This window comes from Rattus norvegicus, chromosome 1 (assembly GCF_021556685.1).
Source record: "Rattus norvegicus strain SHRSP/BbbUtx chromosome 1, alternate assembly SHRSP_T2T, whole genome shotgun sequence".
Lineage (NCBI taxonomy): Eukaryota > Metazoa > Chordata > Mammalia > Rodentia > Muridae > Rattus > Rattus norvegicus.
The window spans coordinates 2,166,584-2,185,277 of NC_141534.1; the positions used below are offsets into that span (position 1 = coordinate 2,166,584).

General features: G+C 34.5%; 1 protein-coding gene across 2 annotated transcripts; it reads left to right on the forward strand.

Moving 5' to 3' along the window:
• The first annotated feature begins 4,213 nt into the window (after positions 1-4,213).
• On the forward strand, positions 4,214-13,667 carry LOC134484849 (vomeronasal type-2 receptor 116-like). 2 transcript variants are annotated; one of them, XM_087609899.1, is made up of 6 exons: positions 4,214-4,419; positions 7,039-7,321; positions 7,771-8,574; positions 10,055-10,279; positions 11,495-11,618; positions 12,784-13,667. In XM_087609899.1, exons 1-6 carry the CDS (start codon positions 4,214-4,216, stop codon positions 13,665-13,667), a joined length of 2,526 nt encoding a protein of 841 aa, XP_087466025.1. The 2 variants fall into 2 exon arrangements, with proteins under 2 accessions (XP_087466025.1, XP_087466021.1); XM_087609895.1 differs by having other exon boundaries at positions 4,214-4,418; positions 7,029-7,321.
• Positions 13,668-18,694: the final 5,027 nt, after the last annotated feature.

Sequence of the window (18,694 nt, forward strand, 5' to 3'; positions counted from 1 at the left end):
TCAAAGAAAGAGACCTTCAGATGAATTTCCCTTATGAGAATAGATGCAAAAATATTCACTAACATTCATCAAAACCAAAGAAAGAACACATCAAAAAGATGATCCACCATGATCAAATGGGTTTCATCCTAGGTATGCAGGGATTGTTCATTGTACAGAAATCCATCGACCTATATCATAATATAAACAAACTGAAAGATGAAAACCACATGATCATTTCCTTAGATGCTTAGAAAGCATTTAATAAAATTCAAGACACCTTCGTGATAAAATTCCTAGAAAGATCAGGTATTCAAAGCCCATAGCTACACATACTAAAAGCCATATACAGCAAACCAGTAGCTCACATCACAGTACATGGAGAGAAAGTAGAAGCAATCCCACTAAAATCCGGGACTATACACTGCTTTCCACTCTCTCCCTACTTATTCAATATAGTTCTCGATGACCTAATCATAGCTACCAGTCAACAAAAGGAGATCAAATGAATACAAATCAGAAAGGAAGAGTATCACTAAGTATCACTATTTGTAAATGATATGATAGTATATTTAAGTGATACCAAAAGTTCATCCAGAGAACTACTAAACCTGATAAATAACGACAAAAGTGGGTGGGTATAAAATTAACTCAAGTAAATCAGGAACTTTCTTATACTCAAAGGATAAACAAACTGAAAAAGAAATTAGGGAAGCAACACTCTTCATAATACACCCAAATAATATAAAATACCTTGGTGTGACTTTCACCAAGCAAGAGAAAGATTTGTATGATAATTACTTAAAGTCTCAAAGAAATAAAGAAGATCTCAGACAATGGAAAGTCCTCCAATGCTCATGGATTGGAAAGATTAATATAACAAAATGGCCCTTTTGCCAAAAGCAATCTACATATTCAATGAAATCCTCACAAAAATTCATATTCAATTCTTCATAGATATGAAAAGAGCAAGTTGGAGATTAATTTGGAATAACAAAATCCCAGGATAGCTAAAACTATCCTCAACAATAAAAGGACTTTTTGGGGAATCATAATCCCTGACCTCAAGCATTATTGCATAGCAATAGTTAAAAAAATATATAGTATTGGTACAGAGACAGGGAGACAGATCAGTGGAATAGAATTGAAGACCTAGAAATGAAAACACACACACCTATGGTCACTCGATCTTCATCCAAGGAGATAAAAAAATCATCCAATGGAAAAAAGGTAGCATTATCAACAAATGGTGCTAGATCAACAGGAGATCAGCATGTAGAAGAATGCAAACCAATTCATTCTTATCACCCTGTACAAAGCTTAAGCCCAAGTGGATCATATATCTTCACATCAAACCAGATACACTCAGAGTAATAGAAGAAAACATGGGGAGGATTCTCTAATACATGGGCACTGGGAAAATTTTTCTGAACGGAACACCAATACCTTACGCTCTAAGACCAAGAATCAACAAATAGAACCTCATAGAACTGCAATGCTTCTGTAAGGCAAAGGACACTGTCATTAGGACAAAATGCCAACCAACAGATTGGGAAAAGATCTTTAGCAATCCTACATCCAATAATGGGCTAGTATCCAAAATATACAAAGAATTCAAGAAGTTAGACTCCAGAGAGCCAAATATCCATATTAAAATGGGGTAAAGAGCTAAACAAAGATTCACAGCTGAGGAATATCTAATGGCTGAGAAGCACATAAAGAAATGTTCAACATCCATAGTCATCAGGGAAATGCAAATCAAAACAACCCTGAGATTCCACCTCACACCAGTCAGAATGGCTAAGATCAACAACCTGTTGACAGCAGATGTTGGTGAAGATATGGAGAAAGAACAACACTCCCCATTGTTGGTGGTATTGCAACCTGGAACAACCTCTTTGGTAATCAGTGAGAAGGTTCTTCACAAAAGTGGACATTGTATTACCTGAGGACCCAGGTCTGCCTGTCCTGGGCTTATACCCAAAAGACGCACCAAGAAACAACAAAGCCACATTCTCCACTATGTTCATAGCAGCCTTATTTATAATAGTCAGAAGCTAGAAATAACCCAGATGTCCTTCAACTGAGGAATGGATACAGAAAATATGGTGTATCTACACAATGGCATACTACTCAGGTATTAAAAAACAATGACATCATGAAATTCATAGGCAAATGGAATGAACTAGAAATATCATCCTGCGTGAGGTAGCCAAATCACAGAAAAACACAGGTGGTATGCTCTCACCGTTAATTGGATAATAGCCCTAAATTTCGATTACCCAAAATGTAATCCACAGACCACATGAAACTCAAGAACAAAGATGATCAAAATGGGGATGCCTCACTCCTTACAAATGGAAACAAAAATATCCATATGAGGGGATAGGGAGTCAATGTTAAGAGCACAGACTGAAGGAACAGTCATTCAGCTCCTGTCCCATATGTGGCCCATATATATGCAGCTACCAAAACTCGATAAGATGAATGATGCTAAGAAATGCATGCTGACAGGAATTGTATATAGATCTTTCCTGAGAGACACAGCCAGAACAAGTCAAGTACAGAGGTGAATGATAGCAGCAAACTACTGACTTGAGAATAGGACTCACATTGGAGAAATTAGAGAAAGGATTGAAAGTGCTAAAGGCCCATTAGAACAAAAATGTCAACCAACCAGAGCTCCCAGGGAGTAAACCACTACACAGGCTGACCCATGGCTACAACTGCATATGTAGCAAAGGATGACCTTGCTAGGCATAAATGGAAGGAGAAGCCCTTGGTCCTGCCAAGGGCATACCCCTGGTGGAGGGTATTTTTGGGGTGGAGAAACAGTAAGGGGTATGGATAGAGAGTGGAACACCCATATAGAAGGGGGGTTGTAGGAGGCTTGTGGTTAGGAAACCGGTAAAGGGAATAACATTTGAAATGTAAATAAGAAATACCCAATTAAACATAAATATCAAGATGCAACAAACTCTAACACAACAATCGGATTTGTATGATAAATTTTCAATCCAAAATACATCCAAACAATAAACTTACAAACAGTTGATATGGATATAAGCTGCCTGCCTAGAAAATATAAATTTGATTACAGAAATCCACGCCATCTACCTTGACAATTCAAGACCACCCAGATGCAGATCACTCTTCTCTGTCTCCATCTTGATTTTTCTCTCTTCTTTTTCTCTCCCACCTAATTTTTTTTTACTGTACAATCATGGCATTGACCTAACTGGTACCAGCCCTCTGCTACCTATAGAAATCAACCTACATATCAGACATGCATCTGTCTTGTTGCAATGTAAACCAAGACAATACCATTTCAAAACATATACCAACTAGGCATACAAATATAGGTTATATAATAATATTAGCAATAAAATTCTCTCTCATAAATGACAGGTATATTCTTTCATTCCTTTAAAGAAAACACATAAAATTATTCTCAACCATCTTATTGAGGTGTGAACAAACATCAAAGAGAAAAATATTTACCAAATGTCATTGAGTGTCAAGAACTGATTATCAGGCAAGAGATCAACATTACAACCCATTAAATGTCTGCATAGGAATTGATATTGAACAGGATGCACGTTGAATCTGTATGATTCCAGGAATTATTGGATTTAGCATAATGACATATTCTCCAGATCACAAGAATCATGGGGAGCTTAAGAAGATTTTGTGAACATGCTCAACTCCTGGCTCAGTGTTGCATGTGAAACTTTCCTTCCCTACACCAGGGAATGAAAGTCATAATGTGCCACGATTCAACTCAAAGTCCAAATGATATGGAACATTTATAACTTCTCAACTCTTGTCTTACTATAAAAGTTCTGAGAAAATCTATTGGGTTCATAAATATTGCTGTTGACACATGGTCTGTTGAAGGCTGTTCAAGAGAAGATTGGCCTTTGGAATATTCGTGGCATGGATGTTAATGAAATCATGGCCGCTGTGGATGGAGAACATTATCTTCAAAACATGTTTTTGGAAATGTTTTGATCAAAAGTTTTCAGACCTCAGATGTAGAGCTTGAGGCCAGAATTTTCCCATTGTATCCAGGGAGCAGAACATATGATGAACGGAAAGAAACTGTTGAATATAATTAAGTGGATCGCCCGTCAGCAGAAGCCTTAAAATATACAAACTGGGGTAAAGGTGTGTCTTATGTTTGCCTACGTAAGAATCAGGTTTCACAATTGCTCCATGCTAGATCCTAGCAGACATGAAGAAGCTGTGTGCTTTCACTATTGCCTTTTTTCCCCTGAAGTTTTGTCTCATTTTGTGCAGTTTGACTGAACCCAATTGCTTTTGGAGGATAAAGAAGATCGAAGTTTATGATGGAGATTTGCAAAATGACTGTGGTTTTGTCCTTTTTACACTTGAGAGCCCTATTGAAGAAAATTTTTATAATCACATTATTAATTTTAGGTAAGTTACTAACTTAATTTCTTGTTTCAATATTATGAATTAGAAGTATATAACTGCACACACCCTGTAAGATCCTGTCTTTTTTTCCCCTTGTAACTTTAGGAACCACAGAATATTAATTATAACTTCAATCAGTGTTTTGATACTTTCAAATGTGTCAAAGTTTACGTTAGCTTTAGTACATTGGCTTTAGTTCACAAAGCTGGAAAACAAGAGAGACTGGATTCTATCTCTTGAATCTTTGTTGATATACATTGAAATATGTTTTTACCTTTACCTTGAGTTCATAATTCCCACTTTTGGCAAAATCTCAATATGAAGAGACTGCATCACTGCCTCTTTTCAATTTTCTGCCAACCTTTCCTTTATAAGCATGCATCTAAAGGCCTCAATAAAATGGTTATCTAATTTTGGCCTCTAAAAGTTGGGCATACACTGAGACATTGAAACGTGTGGTGGTGGTGGTGGAATGATGTCTACTATATATGATTAAATGTATATTATTACTTATATACTTATGAGTGTATATATATGTACATATTTGTACGTATATATTTATATATACATATATATATGTCTTGCATTATAAAATACTCTTTAAATGAGCCTCTCCTGTCATTCTGGAGCTGTCACTGAATATGGAAAATGCCTGCCAGATTTCTTATTCTGTTACCAGAATATCTTTTCATCCAGTGATGCAAACACTCAGTCACATACTAGAATTATTATCTGCATCATATAGATATTCAATATTTTTCTTACTTTTAAAAAATGTAACATTATGGAAAATCTAGGAGAATAAATGTATTTCTTGTTGATAAGAAGCTGTTCTCAATGTGGCTACATAGTTCTTAGATTCCAAGTGTGAGATGTTATCATTTGTGCCTGCAAATCATGAGAGAAGGGATGTTGAAATCACTCAAATTTTAACTAATCCATGAGCTTGTGACTTCATTCTTTCATAAACTGAAGTTTTCTGCACTTTTCTATCCCTGACTCTCATCCCATTTCTTATTCAATTTTTGTGTTTTTCCGATTTAAACAAAATATTTTCTAATTGTTAGCAACAGTATACTTTGTACACTTTGATATTGGTGGTGGCTTCACATTATTGTAATTCTGTGTTAGGTCAGTAGAAATTCAATTTCTGATGCATTCTGTATCATTTCAGATCTCATTGGGAAAAATAGTGGACATTCTCATAAGTGACACTTCTACAAGTCATAATAAGATTTAAATTTACAAATATATGAATTGTATCAATACACTTTTAAGGTTTAGAAAGAAAAACTTAGATTCAAACAGTCAATTAAAAGTGAAAAATTCAGCAAAAAGAGCCTGTTTGGTGTTTTAGTCCTGATGAGAGGTATTTGCTAATAGTAACAGATGAACAGATGAACTGCCAACTATGCTTGGGCAGAGGAACACATTTGAAATGAAAGAAGATCTTAGGGTTAAGACATCTATTAAAGGACCTTAAAGAATTAGGAGACCTGAAGTGTTAAGAGAAATTTCAATCCACTTTTACAAAATTAAAATAGTAACAACACACTAAAAGGTGACTTCATGTTGATGTCATAGGAGCCAAAAGGATAATATTCAGGTTGCACAATATATTGCATCATTTTATGTACTTGAAATGAATAAATAAATTTAAGTGGAAGATATCTTTAAATATGTATTGTTTAATGTATATTAACAGTTGAAACTATTAAATGCATGTTCTATGAACAAGGAAACATTATTGATAATGTTTCCTGCTATGGTATGCATAGAATTAGCATTTTCATATTGTATAACTTCAACGAGTTATTCCTAATTTGAAATTTGAAAAATGTTCTTACTGATATAATAATTTCTCTCCTCAAAACACTGATACTCCTTTTGAAGTAAACTGATTGCTAGATAATTTACACAGATACATAATTCATTTTGCATAAACTTACTCTGTGTTAGGTATTATATAAGGGCTTTTGAATATATTTCTAAATGATTCGCTTTTTAATCTTTTATGTTCTTTTGCTGTGCTTGATACTCAAAAATTATTTTGAATTTTGATACAATTTATTAGGCAACATTTGGTATAGGATCATAAGCAACAGAAATTCTTAAATATGCATTAATGATATTTTTAGGGTTAAAAAGTACATGAACACAGAAGTTGAACAAAATTTTTTGATGTAATATATGATTCAAAAAATATTAAAATTATTAACATGTTTAATATAAATTACATTTAATTACTAAAATTATAATTCAAATGTGTTATGTATTTCATGTGTTGTTTATGTCATGCTTTTTATTTTGTATTTGTGGAATTATATCTCCAAGATTATATTATAACAGTCTTAATCAATTGGACGCTAATGAAGTCTGAAGATGGTATTCAGAGGTAAAATAGTCCCCTTATTGATTGTCAAAGTTACAAAATTTATCATAGGTTAGTATCATGGGTCTATGAACTTTCAAATTGTATTCAAATCTTAAGATCTCTAATTAATGAGACTTATTTCATGACATTTAGACAGAAATATAGAATGCCTTGTGATACAAACTTAATTGCAATTGAAAGTTTCTTTTTCAAGCATCTCCCTTAATCATCATTATGCTTGGTTTTAGGATACCAGCAAGAAAATATGAATTTTTTCTGGTAATGTTTTTTGCTACTGATGAGATCAACAAGAATCCTTATCTTTTATCCAACATGTCTTTGATATTTTCCTTCATTTTTGGTATGTGTGAAGATACAATGGGAGTTCTGGATAAAGCATATTTACATCAAAACAACTATTTCGATTTACTTAATTATAACTGTGGAAGAAAGAAACGTTGTGATGTAAAACTTACAGGACCATCATGGAAAACTTCCTTAAAACTTTCAGTTAATTCAAGGGCACCAAAGGTAATAATGTGTGACACTGGACGAATTACCAACTTTTAAATTCCATTTACATGTGCCTACAAGAAAACTTGGACCCCATGCATTTATAGGTATGCTGCTAAACACACACACACACACACACACACACACACACACACACACACACACACACAGAGAGAGAGAGAGAGAGAGAGAGAGAGAGAGAGAGAGAGAGAGAGAGAGAGAGAAAATAAAATAATCAGAGTGTATAACAATACTGGGCAAACAAAAAAAGCTGTTTTCTAGAACATACAGTTTTGTCAGGAATATTCTAGAATATATCAGTAAAAATCTATGATATGTATTGTGCAATCTTACTACCCTCAATCTGAGTTCTGAATGGTGAGTTGCATTACTTGTATTTATGTCCAAACCTCCTAACAATCATCTTCCTCATGTGGATGTTTCATCCTCTCTTCTATACTCTTTAGATTTTCTTTGGACCATTTAATCCTAACCTGAGTGACCATGACCAGTTTCCCTATATCTATCAGATAGCAACCAAGGACACATATTTGCTCCATGGCATGGTCTCCTTGATGTTTCATTTTGAATGGACTTGGATAGGACTGGTCATCACAGATGATGACCAAGGTATTCAGTTTCACTCAGACTTGAGAGAAGAAATGCAAAGGCATGCGATCTGTTTAGCTTTTGTGATTATGATCCCAGAAAGCATTCAGTTATACAACACAAAGTTTAAGATATATGACCAACAACTTATGACATCTTCAGCCAAGGTTACAATCATTTATGGCAAAATGATCTCCACTCTAGGACTCAGCTTTAGAAGATGGGCATATTTAGTTGCACGGAGAATCTGGATCACAACCTCAAAATTGGATGTCATCACATATGATAAAGATTTCAGCCTTGATTTCTTCCACGGGACTGTCATTTTTGTCCACCACCACAATGACATCGCTACATTTAGAAATTTTATGCAAACAATAAACACATCCAAGTATCCAGTAGATATTTCTCAGTCTATGGGGCAGTGGAATCATTTTAACTGTTCAATCTCAAAGAACAAGAAGAAAATGGATTTTTTTATGTTGAAAAACCCATTGGAATGGTTAACACAGCACACATTTGACATGGTCCTGAGTGAAGAAGGTTACAATTTGTATAATGCTGTGTATGCTGTGGCCCACACCTATCACGAACTCATTTTTCAACAAGTAGAGTCTCAGGAAATGGCCAAACCCAAAGGACTATTCACTGACTGTCAACAGGTAACGTTTCTTACATTTCATTATGCTTAGATATAGCAATGTGACCTTTCAGGCTGCTGAGAAGTTCACATACATTTGTTTTTTTTTTTTTTTTAGTAGATCCTTATGGATGGTTTTTATTGCTTTATGCCAAAGTATTTCTTTTTTTTTAAATTTTATTTATTTATTTTTTTTATTATCTTGAGTATTTTTTATATACATTTCAAGTGTTATTCCCTTTCCCGGTTTCCGGACAGACATCACCCTCCCCCCTCCCCTTCCTTGTGGGTGTTCCCCTCCCAAACCTCCCCCCATTGCCACCCTCCCCGCATAGTCTAGTTCACTGGGGGTTCAGTCTTAGCAGGACCCAGGGCTTCCCCTTCCACTGGTGCTCTTACTAGGATATTCATTGCTACCTATGGGGACAGAGTCCAGGGTCAGTCCATGTATAGTCTTTAGGTAGTGGCTTAGTCCCTGGAAGCTCTGGTTGCTTGACATTGTTGTACTTTTGGGGTCTCGAGCACCTTCAAGCTCTTCCAGTTCTTTCTCTGATTCCTTCAACGGGGGACCTATTCTCAGTTCAGTGGTTTGCTGCTGGCATTTGCCTCTGTATTTGCTGTATTCTGGCTGTGTCTCTCAGGAGCGATCTACATCCGGCTCCTGTCGGTCTGCACTTCTTTGCTTCATCCATCTTGTCTAATTGGGTGGCTGTATATGCACATACATTTGTTACAGGTTATCTCTTGGTATAAAGTTTTCTATACTGCAAAACTCCAAAATGAATTTTTTACATGGATATATATCATGCACAGTGATAAGATTTAATAGGAGACAATACATTTTCATAAATATAAGTGAATTATGTGAAAATTTGTTTTAACATTTAACCAAATAAGTTCAAAATTTAAAAGGAGGCAAGAGTTTCATCATAAAATCCTTAAGTGATAACTAGACTAGAATATTTTTCTCAAGAAGAATTTCTCAAAAATGAGTACATGTGCTCTGATAATAGCTATTCATTTAAATTAATAATATTTATAACAACACGTATGATTAAGAGTACACATTTCATTAAGTTAATGGGTATTTCATACATCTATGCAGTATGTCCATGATTGACCCACTACCATTCTTTACTTCCAAAACTTCCATATTTTATAACTCCCCCTTTTTTCTTACATATTTGGCTTTAGCTTTTAAATATTATTTTAGACAGACATGTACACATACACACACATACCATGTGATTTGTTCTCTGGTAATCATTTATTCTAGCTTTCTTAACCAGCAACAATTAATGTGAAGTATATTAAATTGTAATTATACAATATAACATGTAATTATAACTTGTAATAATACAGTATAGTGTATTTTACTACATGGGGTTACTATAATATACCTGTATTTTCTGAAAGACATTAAAAAATTATGGGACATTCTCAATTTGGTATTTTCTGTATTGATATGCATTTTTAATCATATAATGATTCATCTCTTTCAGGTGGCTTCTTTGCTGAAAACTAGGGTATTTACTAACCCTGTTGGAGAGCTGGTGAACATGAATCATAAGGAAAATCAGTGTGCCAAGTATGACATTTTCATCATTTGGAATTTTCCAAATGGCCTTGGATTAAAAGTGAAAATAGGAAGCTATTTTCCTTGTTTGCAACAGAGTCAACATCTTCATATATCTGAAGACTGGGAGTGGGTTACAGGAGAAACATTGGTAGGTACACTACAATTTTTATTTTTTTAAAGATATCTAAATTTTAAAATGGGAAGCACTCAACAATATCCCTGTGGTCAAGACCAATTAATATTCTTGCAAATGACCATTCTCAGTTACAAGCACCAAAATTAAATGACACTGAAATTCATTTGATCTGGTTATAGGGATCAAAGGACTCTGAATCCTATGGTCAATTGCATCCATATGACCATTTACCCTACCCTACAGAAACATATTTTTTTAATTTATAGCAATATATACAGTTAAACACACACACACACACATATATATATGTACATATATATACATATATATATATAGTTACTACATATAAACTATATATAACCTGATTATGTATGAACATAGTTGTAGTCTAATTAAGTATAGCATAGATTCATTATAAGAAGTATTTTCCTAGATTAAAACTTTTTTAATTTATAGATTTTTATTATTAATTTTACTTATTTACATTTTAATATTATCCTCCTTCCCAGTTTCCCCTCCTCTGCAGAATATTGCCTCATCTGGCATCAGAGTGAAGAGAGACCCTTGGTCCTGTGAAGGGTGCATGCCAAAGAATGTGAAAATGTTAGATCATTGAGGCCAGAGTGGCCAGATTGTTGGGGAGCTCTTTAATAGATGCAGGGGCAGGGGTGGGATGGAATGGGGATTAAATGTTTTCTTTTACACTTAGGAAAAGTTCATTAATTGTATGAGAGTCTTATATGACATACTTTTTTCTTATTTATTGAACAAGTCTACTTGAGATATCCTACCTTCTCTTTCCATACAACTCTGTGTTCTTATTATTTTATTTATCAGTTTTTAAGAGAAAAACTGATGACACATAAAAGTTACATTTGAATTAATCACTTTAGCAAGGAGAAAATTTAAATTATTACACCTAAAATGTTGCATATATAATATTCATGACACAAATTATTGTATTATATTCAATGCATTTCAGGGTAATATAAAATAATAAATTTTCAGAGGAATACATCTGTTAAATTCCAAAATATTAATCTATAGTTCATTTTATATATGATGTATTCATGATCTTCACACAGACATACATATTAAATACATATTTATATAACATATATAATGTGCATATTTCATGTATATATATTATTTATATATAATTTATATTTATATGTGTGTGTGCCTGTGTGTCTGTGTGTCTGTGTGTCTGTACGTGTATTGCCTCAGGTTCCCTCCTCAGTGTGTAGTGAGACATGTACTGCAGGGTTCAGAAAAAGTCATCAGAAACAAACAGCCGACTGCTGCTTTGATTGTGTCCAGTGCCAAGAAAATGAGATTGCCAATGATACAGGTACATGCTTGCATGCAGAGAAAAATTTGCTGAATTTGAATATCTTCTCTTTACAAACTAGAAATATGATATGTCCTAGATGGAAACTACAGCCCAAAAATCTCCATGTTTCAAAATTTAATTGGTTAAATAATATCAGTTTCCCTTGGACCCAGTTAATTACCTGCAATTTCTTTCAAAAACAACCCATGTCTCAGAATATAATGGTTAATGCTTTTATACTATGCAGAAAATGCTTAGGGGGACATACATGTCTAACATTTTTTAAAAGATAATTTTAGGCATAACCAAAGCTGATGTATATTCTTCTTTGATCCTTTGTACGAAGAATCTTGACTACATGTACAGTCCACAAACTTTTTGTCGCCAAGCTTAGACCCTGACAAAGACAAGATGGTCAGAACAACAAGTGTTCTCTAGTGAAACATATTTTAAGAGCTTACATGGCATAAAGGATTAGGCATTTCCTATCAAAGAATTAGAAAAAGAGTGAAGATATCAAGAATGCAACAAGAAATAGGAGTAGTGCTTATCATTAATCACAGCGTAAATAAGGAAAGCGGGATGAATGTCAATATCAATAATCTTCATGCCATAACCTTCTATAGCCATAACCATGGAAAGTATAGTTGGGGGAATAGAAATTGTACGACAACAAGAAGGACATGCATAATTTTATGAGACATACGGCTTCAAGAATGAAAATATTCCTATACACAAAAGGTTTTTGAATGAGGAATTGTATGTTCACAAGCCTATATGTAGACACAAAGTGCACAATACCAAAAGCAAACAAAATACATAATGTTTTTCATCAACCAGCATCAATAAATATGTCAGCATACTACCCTTGTATCTGAATAGTAAATTTATGGATTGAGAAATAAAATAAACTGAGATTATGCATATTAGTAATCATCATATTTTTATTTCATTTTTGTTTAAGTGATAACTTTTCCAATTTCTGTGATGATGATTTGTTCTATCACAAAGCATAGGTTAATAGACAGGCAACATAAGTTAGTAGTCCCTGAAGCAATAATGAGTGTAATATATTCTCAACCCCAAATTATTTATTGATATATCCTCTGAAAAAAAACAAATATATAATTATTAACTACATGATTATGATATCTTATAAGGGATTATTGTTCTTTGCTAACAGATATGGAGCAGTGTGTGAGATGTCCAGATGATTCATATGCCAACTTAGAACAAACCGAGTGCCTCCAAAGAGTTGTGACATTTCTCGCTTATGAAGATCCATTGGGGATGGCTCTAGGCTGCATGGCCCTGTCCTTTTCAGCCATCACAATTCTAGTACTAGTCACTTTTGTGAAGTACAGGGATACTCCCATTGTGAAAGCCAATAACCGTATTCTCAGCTACATCCTGCTCATATCTCTAGTCTTCTGTTTTCTCTGCTCATTGCTCTTCATTGGACATCCCAACCAGGCCACCTGCATCCTGCAGCAGGCCACGTTTGCAATATTTTTCACTGTTGCTATTTCTACTGTGTTGGCCAAAACAATAACTGTGGTCACAGCTTTCAAGCTCACTACTCCAGGGAGAAGGATAAGAAAGATGATGATAAAAGGGGCAACTAACTTGCTCATTCCCATTTGTACCCTAATCCAACTTGTTCTCTGTGCAATCTGGTTGGTGACATCTCCTCCATTTATTGACAGAGATATACAATCTGAACATGGGAAGGTAATCATCATTTGCAACAAAGGCTCAGTCATTGCCTTCCACTTTGTCTTGGGATATTTGGGCTCCTTGGCTCTGGGGAGCTTCACTGTGGCTTTCTTGGCTAGGAACCTTCCTGACAGTTTCAATGAGGCCAAGTTCCTAACATTCAGCATGTTGGTCTTCTACAGTGTTTGGATCACCTTCCTCCCTGTCTACCACAGCACCAGGGGGAAGGTTATGGTTATTGTGGAGGTTTTCTCCATCTTGGCTTCTAGTGCAGGGTTGCTAGGGTGTATATTTGTCCAAAAGTGTTATGTTCTTTTAGTTCGACCAGATTTAAATGTTCTTCAGAAATAAAAAGATAAATTGCTTTATCGAACCTTTGAGAGTTTTAAAATTTTAGATGTTGCTCAACATATCTATTTTGCTTTGTCTTAAGAAAAGTGTTCATAAATCATCAAAGAAAATTAAGTAATATCTAGGGATAGTATTTGTAACACAGAACAGCACTGCCTAAAGCAATATCAATTAGTAAGTTTTGGTGGCAAATGAGCTCTCAGAAGCCTAAACATATTGAGAACAGGAAATATCCATTACTGAGAGGCTACAATCACTTTGATTTGTAGATATGTGTTTAAGAAATGTTCTTAATTACAGATTAATATAAGTTGATTCCGCTCCATGTATGCAAGACAACTTCCAAGCAAGATGTTCTGGGAGTTATAAGGAAGAAAACTGTCATAGGATGGACAGGAAGCCAGTAATCAGCATTATTCCATGGTCTATCATTGAATCCCTTCATCCATGTTATTTTTCTTGGCTTCATTCAATTAAGGGTGACCAAGGTACATAGGGAAATAACACTTTTCTCATATATGTTTTGACCATGGTGTTTTTTACAGCAACAGAAACTAAAACATCAGCTAATTGGTAAATTGCCTTATGTGGGAATTGGATTGCCATATATTATGGATGAGATATTGGAATAGATTTATAATATACTATTAAGATATTCAGAATATCAATAACATACTAAGAATAGTACAGTATATGAAAAGGACTATGGGGGTCAGATTTTGCCTGCTCTTGATCTTTATATGAAAACACACCATATCATTACAAAATGTAAGAGTGTCTCATATACTGAGAAAAACTGATAAGAAAAATAATGTAGTACAAATTACCATTTTCAAAATTTGGTGAGTGAATTCTGCAAACATATAAAATACTTCAGATGAAGAATCTCATGCACTTTCTCCAAATAGGAATAATTGAAGATTATTTATTTCATTTTAGATACACAAACACACAGATTAAAAAGAACATAACACACCACTATTTCTGAACAATAGTTTGTGAAATAGTGTCATTTTTCAAAATAATGGTTTTTGATTTCTTATTTTTTACTGTTATTTGGTACTTTACTGTTCAGAGTGTAATTTAATTGCTTTTTTACTTTACAAATCCTGATTCTAACACACCTTTTTTTAACCTCTCTCTGCACTCCCAAAAAGCACAAGTGCTCTTATATCATTAAATATTGCTGAATACATATATGTATTTTATATACATGTACATTTTGAAATATAATCTGTAGGAACCATGCAAAAATTACATACATTTATGTTCTCATGGCTCACCATTTGATACTACATAACCAACAATTCTTTGTTTCTTTCCCTTGCAATGACAATGTGTCCTATTCTCTTACTTAGAGATTCCTTTAAATTGTTGTGTAGCCTAAAAGCTTTGCAAGCTTTCTTCCTTCCATGCTGACATGCACAGTGTGATGATTCTTCCTCAGATTTTATTGTTGGAGTCATATTCCTAAAACTTTTTTTTCTACCTATGTTCTTCTTAGAATATTCTTCTTCACAGCTAACTTCCTCATCCTTTGACACTGAAGATCTTTCCCACCAACTTCTTCACTAATCCCTGGAGTTTTTGTTGTTGTTACTATTGATTTTGTATTTGTTTTTGTTGTTATTGCTGTTCATTTGGTTGGTTGGTTGGTTGGTTGGTTTTGTTTGGTTTAACTTTTTGGTTTGTTAGTTTGTTGTGTTTTGTTTCGTATCTTTGGGTGAGGGAAAATTTTGTAAGAGGATACATTCATTTTTATACTCTTTACCTTTACTCTGGAAACATGTAGTGTAATTTCTACCAATTTGAATTCTAGTATTTAGAACTAAAGCTTCTGGTTTCTGACTACCACACCTTCTATATTTTATATATGGAGATATATAAAATGTGAAATCTCCATTTTCTGCATACTGTCACATTTCCCTGACTGTGAAGGAAGTTTGTTAGTCTGATAAAACAGTGTCAAGTAACTTTTTCGGAAATTCTACTTGATCATTGAACACATCATCAGCAATGGTCAACGTTTGATATGTACTCATATGATGTGCAATAGTTTGAAATCCTTTGACAGATTTTTAAGATCAGGTTCCTTCCACAGATGACTTTTTCACCAAGTTCTTTTTTTCATTTAATTTAATTTAAATATTTATCTTTTTATTTCTTCTTTGTGACTTTCACATTATGCATCTCCACAGATTCATTTGATAAAGCATATGCAAAATATTGTACTGTTTAATTTTTATAACCTTGATAAAATTAGAACCATTTGAGAGGAGGAAATGAGAACATGACTTTAAGGTGCTTCTTTCATTAGTCATCAGTGTAGCTGGACTCAATGCAATGTGAGAAATGCTATACTTGGCTTGTCAGCCCAGTGCAGTGTCGAAAAGCATACTTAGGAAGTCAGTAATTTTTATTCCTTTATGGCTTCCTTTAGTTCATGCTTAAGTTTTTACCATGCAATTCTTTTTTTTTTTTTGGTTCTTTTTTTTCGGAGCTGTAGATTACCATGCAATTCTATAAGCAGGAATACAATTCCATAAACAGGAATTTTAGGAATCCTAAAATTCCCCAATTTTCTGTTAGCACAGTAACAGAAATCAAATGCGAATTTGTTGCATAATTTGATATAAATCAAGGACTGGGTCTTAATCACAAAACAATATGATTGAAGTGTTTTTTAAGCAATTGCTTTTTAATGAAAACATAATGCCAGGCATGGTGGCAAATGATAGTAATATTCTCAATATTTAGGATGAGGTAAGAATGGATTTAGAGAAACAAAGTTAAAACCAGGCTGAGTGATGCTAGATCACATCTAGCATTTGTAAGTATCTGTACTTTTAATTTAAATAGATATATTAAATGTTCTGTATTTGGGACTGTGGAGAGTGTTTGTTATTTAAGGGAATGTTGTTCCCAGGCTCACAAGCACCTATAAATACATCTTTTGATTTTCATAATCCTCTTTTGTCATCATGCACTCATGAACATATGAGTCTCTCCAATCACACAGATAGGATTTAAAATAAATGGGAAAACAAAACAAATGAAAAGACAGCAAATATACTTTGAAATTTTTCCCAGATTTATTTTTTCCGAATTGAAGATATTTGGACCTAACCTTATTTTAGGCTCAAATTCAAGAACTCATACTAGTTCTGAAAATTCAATTTTCAAGCCAATCATCCCTAAGGGATTATGGCCATCTATACACTTCGCAGATGTACTTCCTAATGTGAAAAAGCAATCCCTCATATAAACCACATAACAAGTAAAACAGCAGCAGTCACACACACATAAATGTTCTCTGGGAAGGTGTGTAGAATTGCTGCCAAATGCCTGTAATCTTGTGAAGAAGGCGTATGGGAGGACTATAAGTTAATCAAAAACATCTTTTCTACACAGTGTCCTTATGACTAACGTAAATGATGAGACAATATCTTACAAGAAATAGCAAAGATTCTCTCAGCTTTAAAAGTTTCATTTCCCTATGTTGAATATTGGCTAGAAAGCTTGGTGGATTGTAGAATCTTCTGGAATCAACAGCATCACTCATTCTCTCAGTTGAGGGCACTGGCACAAGAAAAATAAAACATGAACCTTTCTAAGAAACTCCATCTTCTAGTCCTTATGTTTCTCACTTTCTTCTTGGTGTCACAGTTCAGAATTATTAATTCTCTTGTATAATGTCAAATGGAATGCAAGATTTTGGCAAGAGGATTTAGAACACCCATTGTCAACCAGAGAACCAAATAATACTATTAAAAATGGAATACAGGACCAAACAAAGAATTCTCAACTGAGGAATTTCGAATGGACACAAAGAACTTAATGCAATGCTCAACATCCTTAGTTGTCATGGAAATGCCAAACCAAACAACCTTGAGATTCCACATCACACCAGACAGAATGGATAAGATTAAATCTCAGGTGACTTCACATGTTGGCAAGGATGTGGAGAAAAAGGAACATTCCTCCATTTTAGGTGGGATTGCAAGTTGCTACAACCACTCTATAAATCACTGTGGCAGTTCCCCAGAAAACTTGGCATTGTAGTACCTGAGGATCCAGCTATACTACAGCTCAGAATATATACCCAAAAGATGCTCCAACATATAACAAGGACACATGGCCCAATGTGTTCTTAGTAGCCTTACTTAATAATAGCCAAAAGCTACAAAGATGCCAGATGCCCTTCAAACAGAAAAATGAATACAGAAAATGTGGTACATTTACACAATGCAAAACTACTCAGCTATTAAAACAATGACTAAAAGCAATATTTAAGCAAGTGGGTGGATCTAGAAAATATCATCCTGAGTCATTTAACCCACTCACAAAAGAACACACATGATCTGTACACACTGATAAGTTGATATTTGCCCAAAAGTCCTGAATACCCAAGAAACAATTCACAGACCATATGAAGTTCAAGTTGAAGGAAGACCAAAATGAGCATGCTTCAGTCTTTCTTTTAAGGTAAATCAAAATACTCACAGGAAGATATACAGGAACAAAGAGTGGAGCCGAGACTGAACAAAAACTCTTCAAGAAACTCACACAGCTATGAATCCATCCCATGTGCAGCCACCAAACTCAGTCACTATTGCTGATGCCAAAAAGTGCTTACTGACAAGAGCCTGATTTGGATATCTCCAGAGAGGCTCTATCAGAACCTTACTAATAGGAATAAGGATTGAAGTCAATCATAAGACTGAGCACAGGGAAGACAATGGAGAAGTTGTAGAAAGGACTGGAGGAGATGAAGGGGTTTGTAACCGCATAGGAAGAACAGAACTATCAACCAGCTAGACCTCCACCCACAGTTACAAGGACTGGACCACCAAACAAAAATGGTGGGACCCATGACTTCAGCCAAATATGTGGCAGAGGATGGCATATCCAGCATCAATAGGAGGAAAAGCCCTTGGCCCTGTGAAGGCTCATTTCCCAAATATAGCATAATGCCAGGGCACTGAATTGGGAAGGGTGCATGGGAATGGAAAATCTTCATGGAAGAA

Excerpts from the sequence above, each read along its gene's own strand:
- LOC134484849 (XM_087609895.1), top strand. The coding sequence starts at position 4,214 with ATGAAGAAGCTGTGTGCTTTCACTATTGCCTTTTTTCCCCTGAAGTTT. Across the intron at positions 7,322-7,770 it reads TTAATTCAAGGGCACCAAAG|ATTTTCTTTGGACCATTTAA; the intron begins GTAATAATGTGT and ends TATACTCTTTAG. Across the intron at positions 10,280-11,494 it reads GGGTTACAGGAGAAACATTG|GTTCCCTCCTCAGTGTGTAG; the intron begins GTAGGTACACTA and ends GTATTGCCTCAG.